At 52.9% G+C, this 22012-nt stretch overlaps 2 protein-coding genes across 5 annotated transcripts; one reads left to right on the top strand and one right to left on the bottom strand.

The window, feature by feature from the left end:
* The first annotated feature begins 1040 nt into the window (after positions 1 to 1040).
* Positions 1041 to 17194, top strand: SLC1A6 (solute carrier family 1 member 6). Of its 4 annotated transcripts, XM_045492314.1 has the most exons (11): positions 3972 to 4606; positions 5918 to 5992; positions 6808 to 7067; positions 7291 to 7428; positions 8923 to 9127; positions 9871 to 9913; positions 10422 to 10765; positions 13265 to 13498; positions 14687 to 14881; positions 15661 to 15795; positions 16647 to 17194. In XM_045492314.1, exons 3-11 carry the CDS (start codon positions 6863 to 6865, stop codon positions 16840 to 16842), a joined length of 1695 nt encoding a protein of 564 aa, XP_045348270.1. In that variant the 5' UTR covers positions 3972 to 4606; positions 5918 to 5992; positions 6808 to 6862; the 3' UTR covers positions 16843 to 17194. The 4 variants fall into 4 exon arrangements, with proteins under 4 accessions (XP_045348267.1, XP_045348271.1, XP_045348270.1 ...); XM_045492311.1 differs by lacking the exons at positions 3972 to 4606; positions 5918 to 5992 and adding an exon at positions 1041 to 1209; XM_045492313.1 differs by lacking the exon at positions 3972 to 4606 and having other exon boundaries at positions 5683 to 5992.
* Positions 17195 to 19031: 1837 nt separating this feature from the next.
* Positions 19032 to 20979, bottom strand: LOC123607567 (olfactory receptor 7C2-like). The gene has a single exon (XM_045497063.1). It carries the CDS (start codon positions 20280 to 20282, stop codon positions 19158 to 19160), a length of 1125 nt encoding a protein of 374 aa, XP_045353019.1. The 5' UTR covers positions 20283 to 20979; the 3' UTR covers positions 19032 to 19157.
* Positions 20980 to 22012: the final 1033 nt, after the last annotated feature.

The following is a 22012-nucleotide window of genomic DNA, read 5'->3' as shown; positions in this document are numbered from 1 at the left end:
AGTTTGAGAGCCACGTCCCTGTGGGGACAGTGTCAAGGAGGGGAGTCCAGGCAGTAGGTTGAGGTGGCTGCTCCCTGCCTGGGTGACTTTGGGCGAGTTACTCAACCTCTCTGAGCGCCTGTCCTCTCTTCCAATGGGGGCAGTGATATCTACCTCACCGTGCGGAGACTATGAGCAAAAGAGACCGCCCACACTAGCACGTCCGGATCAACAATTGTTCGATAACAACAACAACCACATACTGATTTTTATCACAGGTGCGGGGCTGCGCCCTCAGCTCTGGAAAATGGCAGTTAGCTGTCAGGACAGACGGGAGGTGCTGGAAGCGACCAGTGCCGGGTCATTTGAGAAGAAACGCAGGACCGGCCTCGCCGGGTACGGATTCTAGGGACGGCAAAGGATAATATTAATTACAAGAGCACAGGAATTAGTGATCTCCCATTCGCGCGAGGCCTCACGCTGCACGAAGCCTGTCCACACCCGCGCGCTTGGATTTTTCTCAGTTTTTAATTTTCTGCGGGGTCGGCGGAGTCATCTCCGTTGTTTAAATAAGGCTAGGCTCAGAGAGGGAGAGGGGTCAGCCCAAGGGCGCACAGCGGCCCAGAGGCCAAGGCCGGGCTGTGCACCCGAAGGGAGACGCGCGGGGCGGCGGAGCCCACGTGGCGGCTGCGGGCACCGCGCCCAGCGGTGGCGGGCGGGTCCCCGCGCCCTCCAGGGACGTTCAGGCCTCGGGAGGGCCGCGGAGGCGCGGGAGGCGGGGGCTCGGAGGCGCGGGGCGGGGGCGGGACGCGCGAGAGGCCACCCACCCCGCCCACCCCAGGATCCCCCCCCCCACCCCGCCTCCCTCCCTCTCTCCCCTCCTCCCTCCCCACCCGCGCCCTGCCCCTTCCTCCGGCGCGCGGTGGCAGAGCCTGGGCTCGGCGCGGGGGAGGCGGGGGGCATCCCGGAGGGGATCCCGCCCCCTCCCCCGGCCGCCCCGCGCCCCCGCACCCACGTGAGCGCAGGGCCAGCCCGGCTCCCACCCGCCGCACAGCGCGTCCCGGCTCCCTGCCGGTGCCTCCGCCGTCCGGTCCCCGCGCCAAGCGCTGCGCCATCCCTGGCGGGTCCCCGCTGCTCGGGCCGGGCGCTTCGCCGGGCTCCGGCACCTGCATCCGGGAGCAGCGCGCAGGCCGAGGCGCGGGCAGGCCGCCCCCGCCGCTCCGGGCGCGGGTGAGTGGGGGGCCCCGCGGCCGCGCTGGGGCAGGGGCTCTGAAGTAGGGGCGGGCGGGGTCCGAGGCGGGCTCGGCCCCGCACCGGGGTCGGGCGGGTGGGGCGCCCCCCGTCCCCCTTGCCACCTCTCGGCCGCCTTTGTCTCGGCTGCTCCCTGTCCCTTAGCGTGGTCGCCGCCGCTCCTCTGGTCGCCTTGGTGAGTTTCCTACCACCTCAGTCACCGGAGGGCTCGGTGCCCATCGCCCCTCCTCCCCCCCCCCGTGGCCTCAACTCGCGGGCCGGTGTGCATCTCTGTGCCTGATGCTTCCTCCATTTCCAGGGCTCGGTTCCATTTCTTCTCGGGCGTGTATGCCTCCAACTCCGGGCAGACTTGGGTTGTGGCTGAGACTTCGGCCACCGCTGCGCTGCGCGGGTGCTGGGTGTGAAGGGTGCGTGGGGGCGGTGGTGGTGGGTTGTGCGTGGGAGCCTGAATTTGTGAGTGGGCTTGCCTGCCCAAAGAGGCGCGTGGGCTGGGTGTCGAAATGTGGGGAGGGATTTGAATGTCTGAAGTTTTGTGTCTGGAGCCCCAAGTTGTGTGTGTGTGTATGTGTGTGTGCGCGCGCGCGCGCGTAGGAACTGTATGGCCGTCACTGTATGGAGTTTCATTTACGAAGGGGAACTGTGCGGGGTCTTGAAGGCGTGTGTGAGGTCGTATGTCTGACGCTGTGCATGGATGTGTGTACATGTGTTTGTGTGTGCAGGGATTGTGTGACGGACGCGGCATGAGTGGAGTTGCATTTTTGAAGGCGTCGTGTGGGCTTGTGTGCCCGAACAGTTGTGTGTGTGTGTGTGACCGCGTGTCTGTGCGGTTGTATATGTGTCAGTTGCACACAAAGGCGTGTGAGGCTGTGTGTTTGGATGCGTGTGTGATATGTGATGTATGTGACTTTTCTCTTTCGTTCCCCCGCTCGCTGCTCTGGCTAGCAGAGTGTTGAGATAAAATGGAGAGGAAGCATACGGTTGCCAACCAAGCTTGCTTCAGCTTTAGGATGTGGGAGGCCCTTCCTTTCTTTCCGATCCAAGGGGTGGGGGCAGTACATGCCTTCACGCCTGAGAGTCTGGAGGTTGGGGGAAGCGGGTGGGAGACCCATGCTGGAACCCTTGTGGAGACTGGGGACACTAGAAGGGCCCCTTCCCCAGTGGCAAACCCAAGAAACAGGGTCAAGGGAATGCCTAGGACCAGGAGACACTGGACAGGCTGTCTGTCCCCTGGCTGTTGGGTTTCTGCTTTTTTATTGACCCCGGTTAACATCCGTTTCACGCTCACCAGGTGCTGTTGTAAGCCTCATGCGAATAGAGCCCTCTAAACCACACAGAAAGTGACCAGTTCCAGCAAGGTGGAGGGGGGGTTTGAGACAAAGCGCTCAGGTATGCGGTTCTGTTAGGTCAGGGGCTGGTGGATTTTGTCAGTAAAGGGCCCGAGAGATTGCACTGCGGCCCACGCGATCTCTGTCCCAACACCCCAGCTCGGCCATTGTAGCATGAAAGTAGGCCGTAGACAATACGTGAGGAACGAGCATGGCCTTGTGCCAAGAAAGCTGTTTACAGATACAAGCAGCGGGCCGGATTTGGCCCTCAGATGATGGTTTGTCCATCCCTGCTCTGTGCTGTGCTGCTTCTTGTAGGGAAGAGGAAGGGAAGAGACAAAACGAGCCCTGGAGCTTTTGTGGCTGGTTTGGATCTCAGCAGAGCACTCCCTTGGGACCCATGGGCAGTTTCGCAGTACTGCTTGGTGACTGGGAACATATGAGAGAGAGAGAGAGAGAGAGAGAGGAATTAAGAGTTTCCCGTGTAATCTGTGGTCCCATGTCTGAGATTTTTTTCACAGCAAGGTGAGAAGCAGCACTGGGTTTCAAAGCGGTGGACCCATTTGGAGCAGGACCCCAACTGGGATCTGGCATTGAGAATGCGGGCCTGGACCCAGAGGAAGCATGGCTTGGAAAGTTGAGGCAGCTGTCTCATCTTTTGGATATGGGGGGGTGGGGGTGGGTCAGGGGAGGGCAAGGAAGACAGTAACCCCGGAAAAGAAGCCGCACAGCTAGCGGCAGCAAACAACCCCACCCCCAACCCCCCCTCCCTCCAGGGGTCTACCTACTAGAGGAACTGACATCTGTGAGACTTCCAGCCCATCCTGGGTGGATTTTGGCACTGAGACTGGGGGCCAGCCAAGGGCAGGGGTTGGAGGCCACGATCCCTCAGAGAGTGGCAGGTGTAACACCACGCAAACCAAACGTGCACAGAGTTCAGCACAGGAACGGTATTGATTGTCTTCCTTTGGCTCGCTCCTTTTTAAAGAGCGAGAGCGAGTGTGTATGAGCCAGGGAGGGGCAGAAAGAGAGGGAGAAAGAGAATCCCAGGCAGGCTCCGCAATATACGCACAGAGAGCTGACACGGGGCTTGATCCCATGAACCGTGAGATCATGACCCTGAGCTGAAATGAAGAGTCGGACTCTTAATCAACTGAGCCTCCCAGGTGCCCCTTGGAGAGTTTTTTTTAAGAGCCAGATCAATCTGTTGTATTTGTCAGGAAACAGCACACTCCAAAAGCAGAATTGGAAAGAGTTTAACTTAAGGAGTATTTACAAAGATCGGAGCAAAGTGAAGGGAAACCAGTAAGGGTGGTGTAGTAGCAGTCAGGGACCAGCAAGAGTGGGGGAGGGGAGGGATCAGGAGGGAGGCAGGGAGGTAGCAGGGCGGGAGCCTTGGCTGTAACAAGGGATTGTGTTTCTTTTTTGGTTGAAACATATTTGATGTATAACATTGCCTAAGGGTAAGGTGTGTACCATGTTGTTTTGATACATTTGTGTCTTGTAATACCATTGGCATTAGCAAGAGCACCTCTATCACATCAAGGGAGCCAAGAACACCCAATGGGGAAAAGGATGGTCTCTTCAACAGGTGCTGGGAAAACTGGATAAACACATACAGAACAATGAAATTGGTCCCCTATTTTATACTCTTCAGAAAAAGTAACTTGAAATGGGCCCAAGACTTAAACATAAGACCTGATACCTAGAAGACGAGGTAGGGAAGAAGCCCTGTGACATTGGTCTTGGCAATGATTGTTTTGGCTAGAACACCAAAAGCATAAATGGAAGCCAAAATAAACAAGAGGGACCACATCAAACTAAAAACCTTCTTCGCAGCAAAAGAAACAACAGAATGGAAAGACAGCGTGCAGAATGGGAGACACATTTTGTAAACCATGTATCAGATAAGAGGCTAACATCCTAAATCTGTAAAGAGCTCATGCAACTCAACAATAACAACAGCAACAAAAACCACCTGACTAAAACATGGACAGAGGAACTAAATACGCATTTTTTTTTTTCAGAGAAGATGTCCGAATGGCCTACAGGTATGAAGGATTGTCTGATGGGACCTGTGGCTTGAGGCAGAGGAACACAGCCACTGCCAAATAGGGGCGTGTTGGGGTGGGGTAGGGAGAATAAATGCTCCTCCCACCACCATTCTCCTGCCCACTGGCCAGACCAAAAGGGGAGCCAGCAGCCAAGGGAGCCTCAGCAATGCCATCCACCCCTGGTGGTCAGCCTTTTGCCCTGGAGTGAATATAAAGGGACAGCAGAATTCCCAGGATGCCTGGGATATGGGCACCTGCCACTTTTTTTTTTTTTTTCCCCTGTGAGATCATTGTAGGCCAGGCTGCCTGTCGTTCTGAAATAGTAGGTCCAGTGCCCAGGGCCCATGATACTTTTAGGACCCACAGAGATGTTTTCACTTCTTTTAAAATCAGAAGAAAGAACTACGCTTTTATTTATTTTATTTTTTATTAAAATTTTTTTTTAATGTTTATTTATTTTTGAGAGAGACAGAGACAGAGTGTGAGTGAAGGAGGGGCAGAGAGAGAGGAAGACACAGAATCTGGAACAGGTTCCAGGCTCTGAGCTGCCGGCACAGAGCCTGACGCGGGGCTCGAACTCAAACCGGGAGATCATGACCTGAGCCTAAGTTGGACGCTCAACCAACTGAGCCACCCAGACACCCCTACTTATTTTTTTAAAATAAAAATATGTTTTATTTATTTTTGAGACAGGGAGAGAGAGAAAGAGAGTGTGAGCGGGGGAGGGGCAGAGAGAGAGGGAGACACAGAATCCGAAGCAAGCTCCAGGCTCCGAGCTGTCAGCACAGAGCCTGACTTGGGGCTCGAACCCACGGACTGTGAGATCATGACCTAAGCTGAAGTTGGACACCTAACCGACTGAGCCACCCAGGCGCTCCAAGAACTGCACTTAGTAAAAGAAAATATTAAAAAAAATTTTTTTAACATGTATTTATTGTTGAGAGACAGAAAGAGACACCGTTAGCAGGGGAGGGTCAGAGAGGGAGGGAGACACAGAATCTGAAGCAGGCTCCAGGCTCTGAGCTGTCAGCACAGAGCTGGACGTGGGGCTTGAACTCACAAACTGTGAGATCGTGACCTGAGCCGAAGTCGGACGCTTAACCGACTGAACCACCCAGGCGCCCCTAAAAGAAAATATTTTAAAGTATAATGTTCGGTGAAATTCACAGAACAGAAACCCAACCATTCTAAAGAGGCATCAGGGGCATCTCGGACATTCTCAGTGTTGTGCAAACACTATATTCATCTTTATAACAATTCAGTTGTAAAATACAACTTAATACTTTACTTTTTTTTTAATGGAGGAAGAAGTCCACAAAAGCAAAAGTTCCTCTGGCCCACAAGAGTCACGTTTCCAAGCTGCCTTAAACTTGTATTTAGTAGGTAAGAGGATCGGCAGGTTTTTATTTTTGTATGCACTTCATTTAACGTGTGTTAAAATATAATTTGCATTTCAAGTAAGGATCTAAAGCTTCCGTTTGAGATGTATTTATTTCAGTAAGCAAATAAGGTTATAGGGAAGTGGTCAGATACAGAGAAGACGCAAAAGTCTGGTTTTGGGAATAGTGCCTGGCACCCCAGAGAGAACTCTGAACATCACATTCCCCTTCAAAGATGGGTCCTGAAGAGCCCCTGGGGACAAGGTCACCATTTCCTCCCTAAGGAACCGCACCTCCAGCTCCTTTCTTCACCTGAACACTCATGCAGACCAGTTGCATTAGTCGGGCACTGACTTTTGCCAGGCTCCTGATGATTTTGTCCTTGTGGACGGTCCACTTGTCCGCACCTCCAGGCCAGACACCGAACCACATTAATTTGGGGGGCTAACCCCAGGGGCCTTGTCTAGGGCTCTGCATGCACGTGGCGCTCAGCAAAGGCTCTTTAGTTTGGTTTGTGAGCTGAGGCAGCCCCCACCTCCTCCTGATGGTGTGAAATAAGGAGGGTTCTGGAGCCAGGGAGTGGCAGAAACCTCCATTACCTTGTGATCTCCCACCCCGCCTCTCCCCAGCCACGTCCGGGAGCGATTCAGGAGATCTTGACCTCTTTCTCCCCGGGGTGTAACCCTGGAGCCCCAGGCGGTGTTCTCAGGTGTCTCAGGATCGGCGCGTCCCAGCAGGTGGACGTCCGCCCTCCGCTGGTGCCTGGATTCTCTCTGAGCCCCTCGCTGGTTTCTTCCACCCTTTCCCCTCTCCCTGCAGCCGCCCTCTGTCCTGCCCCTCACTGGAAGGCCCCTGTGGCCCCGGCAGATAGACGATGAGCAGCCACGGGAACAGCCTGTTCCTGCGGGAGAGTGGCCAGCGCCTGGGCCGGGTGGGCTGGCTGCAGCGGCTGCAAGAAAGTCTGCAGCAGAGGGCACTGCGCACGCGCCTGCGCCTGCAGACCATGACCCGTGAGCACGTGCTGCGCTTCCTGCGCCGGAACGCCTTCATCCTGCTGACCGTCAGCGCGGTGGTCATCGGTGAGCCGGCTTGGGGGGCTGGGCGGGGCCCGGCGGGGGCGGGGTCCCCGGGGAAATCTCCTGCCCGCACACAAATTCGCGCCACCTACCGGTTGTCACCCACGCGAGCGCATCCCGCCGCCCACTGCGTTCCCCCCGCCCCCCCCCCCCCCATAAGGACACATTCACGCAGATGGGGCTGAGTGACCCAAACCACTCCACAGAGCCCCTCTTTCGGTCCTAGGGGTCAGCCTGGCCTTTGCCTTGCGCCCGTACCAGCTTACCTACCGGCAGATCAAGTACTTCTCTTTCCCCGGAGAGCTTCTCATGAGGATGCTGCAGATGCTGGTGCTGCCGCTCATTGTCTCCAGCCTGGTCACAGGTGAGAGAGCCCAGGCCAGTGGTGGCTTCTAAGACCCATCCGACAGTCCCAGCTCAAACCTGGAGCCAAAGCTATCCCAGGCATGAGATCACCTCCCCACCTCAGGACCTGGAACGCGAAGCCGGCACCTAGCCCCGAGTTCTTGGGCCAGAGCCCGGATCTTTGGCAGACTCAGGTTCCAGACCCAGTGTGACTTATGCCACTTAGTACTTTACCGGACTTCTCCATGGAGGTAGAATACCAGCCCGCCAGGGGCTTCGCATCAGTCAGGGGGGCAGCCAGGGAAGAGAGTACGGCACGGATGGCCAAGGGGTGGGATGCGGGTAAAGGTGTTTGAGACGGAGGGGACAGGATGGTGGGTGGGGGATGGGGTAGAAATATGGATGGGCTGTGCAGAAGTCAGCGAATTCTTTTGGAAAGGGCCAGAGAGTGAACATTTTCAGCATGGTGGGGGGGGGGGGTGGTGCGTATGATCTCTGTCATAACTACCCAGTTCTGTTAAGGTAGTATGGGAGCAGCTGCAGACTCATATGTAATCAAGTGGGCATGGTTGTGTTCCAATAAAACTTTATTTGCAAAAACAAACCTAAGTGGTTGATTGCCAACCTCCAGACTTGATTGGCACGAAGGTTGGCATGAAGAATGCTTTCTTGGGCTGGGTTTCCCAGAAGCAGAGCCTAAGATGGGGATCTTCGCACAAGCGATTGGTCAAGGGATGGCATTCAAGAGAGACCTACGAGGAAGTGAAGGAAGCAAGATGAGGCAGGGAAAGAATCTCAGCAGAGATGTGGGTTCAGAAGAAGGTTGGCCTCCCAGCCCTATCCCACGGGTAGCTGTGGAACAGGAGTAATGCTACGGGATTGTTCTTCTCACCCCTGCCCCCGCCTGAGTCCAAGGGGCTGGCCCTTTGAATCCCAGTTCCAGGCAGCCTTTGGCTTGAGACCTTCCATGGGGTGTTTCTGGGCAAGGCAGCTCTTGTTCTGCTGAGGGCAGCTCTCAAGAGAGGGGGGCAGCACGAACTGTTAGCAGCCAACAGACGCAGCAGCTGAAGGACAGGTGCATTAGTCTGGCAAAGGGCATTTGGATGGGGCACCAAAAGATGTATCTCTCGGAAGTAGTTTACAGTGAGGTAAGTTGGAGGGAGGTACGATCTTGGGGTCAATAGCAGAATGAAGAGTGGGATGACAATGAAGTCATGGTACAACATAGGGATGAATGGAGGCCGGGGTGGGGGTTGAAAAGGGAGGGTTGGTGATGTGGTGTTTGGGATAAAGGACGGGGTGGAAGGTATACACGGAAAACGGAATGGGGGTTGAAGAAAGATGAGTGGGGGGAAGGATGGTGGGGTGGGTGCTGGCGTGGGGCCCAGAAGAAGGAGATGCCTGGTGGGATGCTTGTTGAGCTGGTGGTATGAGGAGATTAGAGCTGATGGATGGGCGAGTGGGTGGTGGGGTGTGGACGGGGCTGCTCAGGGCGGTACCCTCTGTCCGCTAGGTATGGCGTCCCTGGATAACAAGGCAACAGGCCGGATGGGGATGCGGGCAGCTGTATACTACATGGTGACCACGGTCATTGCTGTCTTCATTGGCATCCTCATGGTCACCATCATCCACCCTGGGAAGGGTTCCAAGGAGGGGCTGCACCGCGAGGGCCGCATTGAGACCATCCCCACAGCTGATGCCTTCATGGACCTGGTCAGGTGACGTCCTTTCTAATTTTGATGGGACCTCTAAGCCTAGATGCAACAAAGTGTGCTCAAGGAGAGACTAGGGAACAGGCTGATTCAGCCTGGAAATGCAACACCCAAGTTGAACCTAGTCTCTTGGTACCTGCTTTCTGCCCTGGAGCATTGCACAAATGCTCTGAGAGTCGGTGACTTCTAGGGTATGACCTTTTGGCCCTTAGGCTCCGGAGGCTAGAGCTGCATGTTGAGACAGGCTCAGAACAGGTGGTGGCTGGTGTTCCCAAGCTCCATCGGGGGATGAATGATTCTCTTAGAGAGGCAAGATTTTGACAGCCAGAATCAAGGCTCACCATGGTTCTTCCCTGGTCCCTGACTTGGGGGAAACCCACACGTTGTCTGGGTTTTTTGAGACATCACTGGTACGTGTGTGTGAGTTGAAATCCCCAAGGTGGCTCGGTAGGGGATTTCTCCTCCCCACTGAAGGGCTTGGAGAGACCTGGGTTTGAGGTCCATCTGTACCTCTCAGGAGCTGTGTGGCTTTGGGCACCTTCCATAAAGTCTCTGTGGTTTGGTTTCTTTGTGCATAAAATGGGGACATCAATAGTGCTAGAAGGGACACTTCTAGAGGTTGTAGGGTTTAGATCATACAGGTCACTTAGCTCAGTACCTGGCCTAGAGTAAGCATTCACATGTTGACTGCCATTATTATTGTTGGTGCTGCTGCTAACTACCTCCCTTCCTCTGATGTTTTTCTGCAGAAATATGTTTCCACCCAACCTTGTGGAGGCCTGCTTCAAACAGGTCAGGAGGAAGTACACAGTTTGTTCAAGGAGGTTTGGAGGGTGGGAGTGGTGGTAGGGGGCTTGCTGCTGAGTGAATGAATGGTCCCCGAGTGAGGGATGGGAAGAAGGGCCTGACAGAGCAATGGGCAGGGGCTTTTGGAAGAGTCTGGGAGAGAGAATGTACCTCCCATTGGTGGGATGACCAGCTCTTAGGCCATGAGCTTCCTGGGGATGGTTCTGGAGGAGGAACCAATGTGTCTCACCATAGATGGTTGAGGAGAGAGGCCTTCTAATCTGTTGGAGCAGGGAGCTTTGAAAAATGCGGAATCTACGTGTTGGTCGTTCACTTCTCCATTCATGTGTTGCTCCACTCGTTCTTCTACGCGTTGGTCAAGTACTTCGTTTACTCACTCAGATCCACTGAATAAGATTCTCCAGGGTGTGGCAACCAGGAATTGGTGTTCTCGGTAAATTTCTCCAGGAGGTTCTGATGCATCGATTTTGGCCCCGATCTCTCCATATTTCAGTTCAAGACGCAGTACAGCACAAGGTTGGTAACTAGGACCATAGTGAGGACAGAGAATGGATCTGAGCCGGGCACCGCCATGCCTCCCCCATCCTCGATGGACAACGGAACCAGCCTCCTGGAAAATGTCACATGGGCCTTGGGCACCCTACAGGAGGTGCTGAGCTTCGAGGAGACTGTGCCTGTGCCTGGCTCAGCCAATGGCATCAATGCCCTGGGCCTCGTGGTCTTCTCTGTGGCCTTTGGGCTGGTCATCGGTGGCATGAAACACAAGGGCCGAGTCCTGCGGGATTTCTTCGACAGCCTCAATGAGGCTATAATGAGGATGGTGGGCATCATTATCTGGTGAGTGCTGGGCTGTGACAGTGTGGGCAGGTGACGGCCCTCGGGAAGGGTGGAGCTGGAGCTGGGAAGTCCGGTGGTGGGGCAGATGCTCAAGGGGCCATTGGGGCCTTTTGACCCAGATCATTTATATACGTGTTGGTGAATCGACTCATTCATGTGTTCACTTATAAATTCACTCATGGACTCATCTTCACATTAATGAAATCATTGATTGATTTGTTCATTTATTGACTCACTGCACCATCGATTCATTCGAGGTCATTCTTTGGCCTGCTCATTCATCTCTGCATTTGCTATCCTCCCATTGACTGGCTCACATATTCCCTGCATTCATTCACCTCTTCGCTTAACACCCTCATTCATTCACTCACCCCTTCGTTTGTGTCTCATTTGCTCCTTTTCTAACTCATTTAGCCCCTTGCTAATTATTCCTTAATCGATACATGCACGCATTCATTCATTCTTTACATGTGTCTGTTCCTTCACCAATTCCTTCACTCATTCAGCAGACATTTTCCCAGGCTAACTCGGTCTTGAACTCTGGAATACGGAGATCCGTTGAATTCAATCATGAAGTCTTGGAGGAGACAGCCACATACTAGATAAATGTGATTCAAGGTGGAAGGTTCTAGAGTAAAGGGACATTTAAAAGGTGTTGAGAACGTGGAGAAGTGAGCAGCCAGTGGACAGATAGGTAGTGGACTCTGCTTGGGAAGCCGAAGAGGGAGTCATAGAAAAGGTCACTTCTTAGTTGGGTCTTGAAAGGTAAGTGGGAGTCCAATAGGACAGGGAGGGGGAAGAGGCCCTTCAAGCGGAGACGAGAGGACATGCAAAGCCTGCAAGGACCTGAATTGTCTGGAGAATGGCAGGGAGTTCAGGGAGGTGGGAGCACAAGGTGAGTTGGGAGTGGCCATGAAAGATGTTAACAAGACCAGGGCGCCTGGGTGGCTCAGCCGGTTGAGTGTCCAACTCTTGGTTTCAACTCAGGTCGTTATCTCACAGTTCGTGGGTTCAAGTCCCGCGTCGGGCTCTGTGCTGACAGCGTAGAGCCTGCTTGGCATTTTTTTCTCCCTCTCTCTGCCCCTCCCCCGTTCTCTCTGTCTCTCTCGAAAATAAATAAACTTAAAAAAAAAAAAAGATGTGGACGAGACTGTCTGGTCCCAAGCTGGAGAAGATTTTGTACATCATCCCCAATAACTAGAAAGCTATGTAGGGGGCTAGAGGCCAAGGTGAAAGCTTGGAAAAGCAGTGGATGGTGAGCTTGTCAAGGATAAATAAGACCAACGAGACTGAGTTTTGGAAACCATAAATCTAAAGTGGTGTCGTTGGCGGGTTTGGGTCAAATATCCCGATGTACCGGGTGGCTGAGGGTAGAAGGAAAGAAGCCCTGTGCAGTTGACCTGAAGGTGAGGAACTTTGTTGGGGGATCAGGAGGAAGGACGAAGATGGGGAGGTTGGGAGGGGCGTTCATGAGCAGACACAGAGGTAAGTCTAGGCTGGGAGACAACTCTGCACCTTCACATCGGCTGTCACCCTGAGCCTAGCTGAGCCCAGCTGGAGGGGGGACAGGTGAGCCCCCGATGAACTCACTTCTGTCTCCTCTCTTTCACTCGCTGCTCTAGCCGCACCGGTCTGCTCTCCACTCCTTTACTTCTTCCAGCTCATGCTAATCTCAGGGTCTTTGCACTGTGCCTGCAATGCTTCCTGTGCGGGTGGATGTGTCCCTCCTCACCACTCGGGCCTCTGCGTGAATGTCAGCATCTCTAGAGAAGCCCCTCCTTGACCACGCATGTTTCCACAGCCCCACTCAGGGGCTCTGTTTTGCGGCGATCGCCCTCCGAAGTTTTAAATTAGGCGTTTCTATGTGTACCGCCCGTTTCCCCATGAGGATGTGGGTGCCACAGGGGTAGCGACCTTGTGACCAGAGCAGAGCGGGTGCCCAGGAGAGAGGTTGCATAAGTAGATGATTTGACAAGACACGTGGTTTGAGATGCCCATGGGAAATTCAGGTGCAATAGCTCAGGGCTGGTGAGTGAGTGGGAGTATGCGCTTACAGAAAAGGCAGTAGGGGCCTAGAGGTTACCCACTTAGCGCAAAAAGAGTTGGAGGCGGTGAATAAGGGGCGTTCAAAGGCCAGCGATAGGGACCGTCTGGGCCACGTCTAGGGAGAGAGTCCCAAGGGCGGTGATTCTTTGGGGAGGGACTTGAATGGGAATGGAGGTAAGAGAGACCTCATAAGATTGTATCGCGTGGAGTCGTAGGAGCCTTTCCCCACTGTAGTGGGCATGAGTTCTGGGTGAGTGGGAAGAGGAAGTGGACTGTGCCTGTGGGGCCCTTCCCTGTTTGTGAGTGTGTGGGGAAGGTTGGGGTGGAGTAGGGTGCTGGGCCATGGGCACTGCCTGGCCCCAGGGGCTTATATGGGCAAAGCCTTGGGAATGCCAGCTCCGAGCCTTAGGGGAAGTCATGAGGGAGCTCTGACAGGCCTCTGGCTTGGCCTAGGTACGCACCCGTGGGCATCCTGTTCCTGATTGCTGGGAAGATCCTCGAGATGGAAGACATGGCCGTCCTGGGGGGTCAGCTGGGCATGTACACCCTGACCGTCATCGTGGGCTTGTTCCTCCATGCTGGTGGTGTCCTGCCCCTCATCTACTTCCTCATCACCCACCGGAACCCCTTCCCCTTCATTGGGGGCGTGCTGCAGGCCCTCATCACTGCCATGGGCACGTCTTCCAGGTACGGCCTAATCCCCCACCCCTGGTGCTTTTCCGAGGTTCGCTGTTGTCCTGCTCTCCTACGAGTCCTGCCTTCCTTCACCCCCTACCGAGCCTCGTCTGCGCTGTGCGGTAACGTCAGCGGCTCCGGAAGGTCTCCAGGTCGACCAACACCTCAGTGCTGATCTCTGTCCCCGCACTGGCTCTCCTGACCTCTTTTCCTCCTTGTCTATTTCTCTGTTGTGTGTGGAGGAGAACTAGCTGCCAGTCTTGAGGTTAAGCCCACGCTTCCCACGGGCTCCATGTTCTCGGTCGTTTTTCTGGCTCAGAGAGTTTCATTTCCCCTCGGGGTGGTGGCTGGGAGCTCTCTTGGCCTCCTTGTCCTTTTCTCGTGGTTTTAGGGGGTTAGTAAAGAACTTCCCTTTTCCCCATCATCTAAATTCAAAATAGTTTGAGAAGTGTCACAAGGGCCAACCGGCTGGAAGAATGGTACCATTTTTATTGCTCGTAATGCTGCCTGGAGATTTGGTCTGTGGCCAATAGGATGGGTGCCATCATAGCCCAGAATTAAACTCAACCTGGTCGTCACAGGGCTGGATCCCCAAAGGCCTTCTCTGTGGGTCCAGGCTTCTCACTGCGTGACATCAGGTTGACCAGGCAGAGCATGTGTTTTGTGGACAGACGGACTCCCAAATGAGACGGCCACTCCTTCAGCTAAACTCCCCCATCAGTTAGGCCCCCCTTCCTCCCCTGAGGGGCGGTGGGAGAGAGGCAAGGAGGGTTAGTGTAGCTGGGGTGCCCCGTGAACAGGAGTGGGGGACTAGGGGTCCCTGTAATACTTCTCTCTTAACCTTGAGGGTGTGGGTGGGAGGCCAGCAGACCGTTAATCCCCTCCTTCCTGGGAGTGGAAAGTACACTAGTGGCACAAACACGTGCCTAGTAACCAGCCTTAAACTATGGGCTTTAAGCGGGTCCAGAGACCTTCACCCTAGGGGACTGCCATTGCTGTGTGCTTCTGGCCACATGAGGAATCCGTCTTCCCTGTGCAGTTATCAGTCTCTGAAATGTTGTCCGCCTGCCAGCCTCTCCTCGCTCTGGCTCCCACCTGGGCCCTTAGTGTTCTCAGCAGAATCTCTCTTTCGACTCGTTGCGGCCCCGGCCCCCACCCTGCCACCCCCCCGTTCTCAGTCTCCTGGGCTCTCTCCCCTAGCTCTGCGACGCTGCCCATCACCTTCCGCTGCCTGGAGGAGGGCCTAGGTGTGGACCGACGCATCACCAGGTTTGTGCTGCCTGTGGGGGCCACCGTCAACATGGACGGGACCGCCCTGTACGAGGCCCTGGCCGCCATCTTCATTGCGCAAGTCAACAACTACGAGCTCAACCTGGGCCAGATCACAACTATCAGGTGAGGTGGTCTTGGGTGGGCTGTGCCAGCAGGTGAGACCTCAGAAGTCGTTAGCTTGGCTAGGGGTGGGGGTGGGGGGCGCTCAGCTTGAGGTCAGGGGAGGCTTTGAATGTTGGAGCGGGGGGATGTGGGATGAGCCCAGTCACCCAGGCCAACTGAGCTTGTCAGGAGCTGGCGTGATGTTTTAGTCCCCATTTCCTTTCCCATGCTGTTGTGGGACATCCCTTTGCCCAGGATTTTCCAAAGTATGGCCTGGTGCAACCTAATGACACGAGGCTCTTACGATGGATTCCTGGGCCTCGTCACCCAGAGGTTCCAACGCGGTCATTGTAAATACAACAGCAAACATTATCACCTCCTTTCGGTCTTTGCTTCGGGGTCACACTTTCGGGGAAGTGTTCCCTGAATGTTCGGTTTAAAATCGCATGGTCTGGACCCTCGTAGACTGACCCGTTCCTCCATAGCGCCATCTGCCTTAGTATATATGTTAAGTACTCATCTTGCTCGTTGCCTGCCTCCCCCCCCCTAGAATGTGAGCTCTGTTTGGGCAGAGGTTTTCTTCCATGGGAATTTCTACTAGGCCTCTAGCTTGTAGCATAGGCTCCGTAAGTATGAGTTGAAAGAATACATTTATTGAAGGCTGCTTTTCGTTTTGAGGAACTTAATTTAAGATGTCCCGGGGAACCGCCTCTCCCCTTCCATGGTGTTCTTTCTCACTGTCTGCCTCATCTTCCCCTTCCCTCCTCCTGCCCGCCCCTGTGTTCTCTTTCCATGTGCAGTATCACGGCGACAGCAGCCAGCGTTGGGGCTGCTGGCATCCCCCAGGCGGGTCTCGTCACCATGGTCATTGTCCTCACATCAGTGGGCCTGCCCACTGAAGACATCACGCTGATCATAGCGGTGGACTGGTTCCTGTGAGTCCCTTCAGACCCTGGTGCTCTTGCTCCTCAACCCTCACTCCCCACCCGCGTTCCCCGTGAGACCCCCAACCCGTGGGCCCTCAGTCCAGCAAGGACACAGAGTTCTAGAATTTGAGAGCAGAAGGGAAGCCGTGGAGCACACTCTGGGCCGTGGCCCGCGGTTCCCAAATTCCAGAGTTAACCTTGGGAAGTAGGACAGGGAGGAGAGGAGCAGTGGGGGCTTTAGCTCTCAGCCTGAAAAGCCCCTGCTTTATGTAGAAGTCACAAGAAGGCGATCTGTGGGACAGAGCTGGCTTGCCAGTGTTTTTTTTGTGTGTTTGTTTTTAATTCTCAACTTTGAAACAGGGGAGGTTTACATTAAAAAAAAAACCCCAAAAAACTCTGGACTTTCATCCCCATTTGGGAGCTCTGTGCCGGACCCGAGTCCCATTTAGACAGCCTCCAATCTTGCCGGGGAAGCTTTGGCATCTTTCCCTGGTTACACGTAGTTCACTTTGGTGAGCTGATTTACTCATGGTGGTTCCCGCCCTCCTCCTGTATGCCGTTCAGCCCACAGCCTCTCATTTTCTCCATCAGATGTTTATGTCCTTAAAAAGAGAGAATTGCATTGCTGAGATCAAATGTGAGCACATCAGCATTGATCCAACCTGTGTTTGGTAGGAGGGGAAACTGAGGACACTGAAGGGGAGGGACCTGCCTTGAGATTATGTGGTTGTGGAGGGGATGTGAGCCCCAACTCCCAGCACAAGGGACCCCCCCGCCGACCCTGCTACACCCACTCTTCCGTGAACTCTTCGAACTTCGACTAACCGTGGCTTCTCTCTCCCCTCCCCTCCCCTCCCCAGTGACCGGCTTCGCACAATGACCAATGTTCTGGGGGACTCTATTGGAGCAGCCGTCATTGAGCATTTGTCTCAGCGGGAGCTGGAGCTGCAGGAAGCCGAGCTCACCCTCCCCAGCCTGGGGAAGCCCTACAAGTCGCTCATGGCACAAGAGAAGGGGGCGTCCAGGGGCCGGGGAGGCAACGAGAGTGCCATGTGAGGGGACCCCAGCCCTGCTGCCCATAGAGGAGGGAACGGGGCTGGGGAGGGGGGGTCCTAGGGAAGACCCGCTGCCCGAATGACTGTGCGCTGAACACACGTGTTCTGTCCAGCTTGTTTGGTGGAAACTAAGATAAAGGAGCAGGAACCAAAGGGTGTCCGAGGCCTCCATTTCTCTCTGGGCGCATGCAGAGAACTCGCGGAGGGCAGTGAGCTTCGGGTCCGACAAGCGGAGGGGTCAGCTCATGCCCTTTATTTTCTCAAGGAGTGGTGGAATTGAAGGAAGTAAGGGATAACCGCCATTTATCATAATAAAACAATGTGTATGACCTCTGTGTCGGGGGTCCCCGAGACCTGAAGGTTCAGTGATTTGCTAGAAGGACTCGTGGAACTCAGAGAAGCTCTGATGCTCACGTTTATAGTTGACTGCAGTGAAAGATGACAGGTTAAAAATCTGCCAAGACCAAAGTTGCCTGGGGCAGGGTCCAGAAATCACCAGACGTGGGCTTCCCATGGCGCCCTCTTAGTGGAACCCCATGGACTCACTCAATCGTCTCCGCAACGATGTGTGACAGCACGTACGGAGTAGTGTCAGCCAAGGAAGTTCACCTGAGCCTTGGTGTCCAGGACTGTTATCGGGGATCTGTTGTGTAGGCGTTCTTTGGTCCCCACGGAAGTCAAACGAGTATAGCAGGTGAGCAAAAACAGGCATTCGCCATAAGTTACATGGTCAACGCGGACCACGTGGTGTGGATCAGGGTCGCAGATATACCAAGATGCTTTTCTGAGGCAGGATATTCCAAGGGCTCCGAGTTACTTCCTGGGAGCCAGTCAAGGGCAAGTCCTTTCTCTGGAACGTGCAAGCTTTCAGCTCCCCTAAGCCTTCCGAGTCAACGCTTTACTTCATGCACCCATGGCTGGGAATAGAGGAAGCAGCTTCCCGTGGGGAAGAGTAACTGTGTCTTGTAGTCCAAACTGCTGACTCCTGAAACCAGTTGTCTCAGACCCCCCCCCCCCCCCCCACGCTGGCCTCAGGAAGCGCTGTGTCTCCTTAGTACACAAGGGTGGATGTTGGTCATTTAACATTATTTTCCTGCAGCCTAATAAAGCAGGTGGGACATGAAATGACTTTAATAAAGGCTTGGGGAAAACACAAGTATATGGAGAGTAACAGGATTCTAGATGTTATGGATATAATTCAACTCTCTGACCCTTTAGTCCCAGAAACACATTAGTTTTTTTTTCTGAATCAAATTAAGCTTCCCTTGAGCACCTGCCTCTCTCACAGCGGGAAGAAACCTTTCAAGCACAGGCGTGTTTCGGGGATACTCCCTCCCCCATTCTTGAGGATCCAAAGAGAACCCTTGGGCATATGTACTTGAGAAAACTGGGAAGTAGGGATCCAGGTTTCTTTCGTCTATTTGCAGTCGCCATGGCAACGTTTGTGTCAGAAACTAGAAAAAGTCCAGGCAAAGGCAAGAAGCTTATAAAGCATCCTACTCCACAGTTGACCCTGGGGAGCTTGGCCGGGGATCCCAGTCTCAAACCGGAATTTCTGCCTCTAAGGTGTGGTCAGTGGTCTGTGTCTGCAGAAAGCTCCTCGTGGGAGCGGGGTGTGGCAGTTTGCTAGGTCTCCCGTGACAAAGGGCCGCAGACTGGGTGGTTAAGCAACAGATGTTTATTTGCTCCTAGTTTTGGAGGCATATCTTTGACTTGATTCCATTCATGTAACCCCAGAAAACATCTCTCTAAATGTTTCCAAAACAGGCACACATCCCATCACTTTGAAGGTAGATATTAAACACATGGGATTCGATTCAGCTGTTAAGAAATCCAGACCATTACTGGAGCTAACTGAGAAAATAGGTTCTATTCATATAAAGTTAAAGCGACTGGTTACAAAATGAAAAAAGGAATCCAAGGCACAACCTGAAGAAAAATAGAGGGCAGGAAAGAAACACGGAAGGTTTTGCTCTAAGACATAAAATTGGGAAAAATAAGGTTTTGCTCTAAAACATAAAGTTAGGAAAAATAAAAATATTGCACAGAGGGAGTGCCTGGGTGGCTCAGTCGGTTAAGCATCCTACTTTGGCTCAGGTCATGATCTCACAGTTTGTGGGTTCGAGGCCCACGATGGCAGTCTCTGGTCAGCGCAGAGCCTGCTTGGGATCCTCTGTCCCCTCTCTCTCTGCTCCTCCCCTACGTGCATGCATACGCACTCTGTCTCTCTCTCAAAAACAAATAAACATTTAAAATATTTAAAAAATAATGCACAAAGGAAACTAAGATTTCTGGTCCTCAGGATTGTGTGCCCAGTTACTCATGAGAATCCTGTAATGGTCCCCTAACACTGAGAGGCACTGCCCTGCTGAGGAGCCTCCCCAGGGCCCCCTTCATGTCCCTGTTCCTCAGACTGTAGATGAAGGGATTCAGCATGGGGGTGACAATCGTGTACATCACCGAGGCCACCAGACTTGTCCCAGAGGATGAAGTCGCTGCAGAACTGAGGTAGACCCCGAGGCCCGTGCCATAGAACAAGGAGACCACCGAGAGGTGAGACCCACACGTGGAAAAGGCTTTGTACTTGCCCCTGGCTGATGAAATTTTCAGGGTGGAGGAGAAAATCTGAGAATAAGAAAAGAGGATCCCAGAGAGAGGAAAAACACCTAGGACAATAGTCACAAAATACACCACCACGGTATTGACGAAGGTGTCAGAACAGGCAAGCTTCAGGACTTCAGGAAGATCACAAAAAAAGTGTGGGATTTCCATGTTTGTGCAGAAGGACAGCCTCAAAAGGGTCAAAGTCTCGAGCAGGGAGCCCATGACACTGATGCACCAGGACCCCACGGCCAGCAGCCTACAGAGCTGGGGGTTCATGATGACCATGTAGTGCAGGGGGTGACAGATGGCCACAAAGCGGTCATAGGCCATCACGGTCAGGAGTAAATTGTCCAGGCATCCAAACACGATGAAAAAAAATATCTGGCTGAGGCAGCCTGCACAGGTGATAAGTTTTCTCTGCGTCTGGATGTTCCAGAGCATCTTCGGGACGGTGGTGGAGGTGAAGCAGATGTCTACAAAGGACAGGTTGGCCAGGAAGAAGTACATGGGGGTGTGGAGGTGGGAGTCAGAGCTGACGGCCAGGATGAGTAGCAGGTTCCCAGTGAACGTGACCAGGTACATGGACAGAAATAGCCCAAAGAAGAAAGGCTTCTCTGTGAATCCCAGGAGGAGAAAGTGTCCAGCTCCTGTTTGGTTTCCTCTTTCCATGGGGCTACTGGCCTTGTCCAGAAAGAGACAAAAAGCAAGACACGATTCACTCCAAATAAGCATTCCCCCGAATGACCGAAATATCCTTAATCCAAACCCAGGGGAATCATGAAGTCGTTTGTTTTGGCGAACGATTGGCTTTCTTTGCTGACAAATTGTGGTTACCATCGCTACCTGGGAAAATTGTCCCTAAGATCAGTGGTTCTCCAGTTGTGGCCCCTGTACAGCACCATCAACATCACGAGGGAACCTGTTAGAAGTGCTCGTTTTCAGGCCCACCTGACCTACTGAGTCAGATGCTCTGGGTGTGAGGCCAGCACTCTGGGCCTTGACAAATCCTCCTGGGGATCTGATGCACACCCAAGTTTGGGGAGCACTGCTCTAGTGCTCCCCTGCATCCCTAAGCAGCCATCCACGGGGGCTGCTTTTCACTTTGTGCTCGGTGCTTGTGGGAACGGGCAATTCCCTAACCCCAGGCAGATCATCCAACCTCTGAGAGGTTCTTTCACTGTGCTGCCTTTCCGCGATTTCTATATCTTAGATCCTCTGCACCATGGGTGCGCCTTCTCATAAAAAAATAATAACCAATATTATTGTTGTTAATAGTCATTTACGTTTCATTTGTATTATCAATGCCTAAATAGAAATTCCACCAAAATTGCATTTACAAATATACCGCTCTAGAGTTTCTTATTTATTGATTTCAAAATTTTACGTTATTTTTTTTAAATTCCAGTCTAATGAAAGTACAATGTTGCATTAGTTTCAGGTGTACGATATAGTGGTTTGACGATTCTGTGCACCACTCACTGCTCATCACAAGTGTGCTCTTTAATTCCCGTTACCCGTTACACCCCACCCCCCTCCACCCCCACTTCCCTTCTAGAACCATCAGTGTGTTGTCTTTGGTTAAGAGTCTGCTCCTTGGTGTGCTGTGCTCTTTCCGCCCCGCCCGATTGTTTTCTTTCTTAAATTCCACACAGGAGTGAGATCATATGGTATTTGTCTCTCTCTGACTGACTTATCTCACTTAGCATGATACCCTCTAGATCCCTCCACACTGTTGCAAATGACAAGATTACATTCTTTTTTTTTACAGTTGAGTAATATGCCATTGTATGTATACCCCACATCTTTTTTATCTAGTCATCAGTCGACTACAGTGTCCTAGACTTTCTCAATATTGGCTTTTTCTTCACCTAAGTTTGTCCTTTCTTTTTAGTTTTATCAAAGTATGGTTGGTTACAGAAAATTGCCCTTTTCTGATATATGCGTGTTGGTAAGTTTGGACATATGCATTCATGCCTGGTATCACTACAACCAAGGTAATAAACATATCTGACATCTCCCAAATTTTTCTTGTATACTCATACAAGAATACTCATAATTTATCCTCTTAACATATTTTATTTAAAACATTTTTTTAATGTTTATTTATTTATTTATAAATTTTAATGTTTATTTTTGAGAGAGAAAGAGAGAGAGAGGCAAAGCATGAGAGAGAGGGAGACACAGAATCCAAAGCAGGCTTTAGGCTCTGAGCTGTAATACAGAGCCCCATGTGGGGCTTGAACCCACGAACCGTGCGATCATGACCTGAGCCGAAGTCGAACGCTTAACTGACCGAGCCACCCAGGTGACCCTAATGTTTATTTATTTTTGAGAGAGAGAGAGTACACAAGCTGGGGAGGGACAGAGAGAGAGGGAGACACAGAATCCAAAGCAGGCTCCAGGCTCTGGGCTGTGAGCACACAGCCTGATGTGGGGCTTGAACTCAAGAACTGTGAGATCATGACCTGAGCAGAAATCGGACACTCAACCAACTGAGCCACCCAGGCGCCCTTATTAAAAATTTTTTTAAATGTTTATTTAAGAGAGAGAGAGAGACAGAGAGCGAG

This window comes from Leopardus geoffroyi, chromosome A2 (genome assembly GCF_018350155.1).
Source record: "Leopardus geoffroyi isolate Oge1 chromosome A2, O.geoffroyi_Oge1_pat1.0, whole genome shotgun sequence".
Lineage (NCBI taxonomy): Eukaryota > Metazoa > Chordata > Mammalia > Carnivora > Felidae > Leopardus > Leopardus geoffroyi.
The sequence above is the reverse complement of the archived record's forward strand: the minus strand, read 5'-3'. Positions and strand labels throughout refer to the sequence as shown.

What these genes read in the sequence shown, in the direction of transcription:
- SLC1A6 (XM_045492311.1), top strand. Translation starts at nt 6,863, where the DNA reads ATGAGCAGCCACGGGAACAGCCTGTTCCTGCGGGAGAGTGGCCAGCGC. An exon ending in ATGGTGGGCATCATTATCTG is followed by an intron (nt 10,766 to 13,264) that starts GTGAGTGCTGGG and finishes GGCTTGGCCTAG; the next exon opens with GTACGCACCCGTGGGCATCC. An exon ending in GGCCAGATCACAACTATCAG is followed by an intron (nt 14,882 to 15,660) that starts GTGAGGTGGTCT and finishes TTCCATGTGCAG; the next exon opens with TATCACGGCGACAGCAGCCA.
- LOC123607567 (XM_045497063.1), bottom strand. Translation starts at nt 20,282, where the DNA reads ATGGTAACCACAATTTGTCAGCAAAGAAAGCCAATCGTTCGCCAAAAC.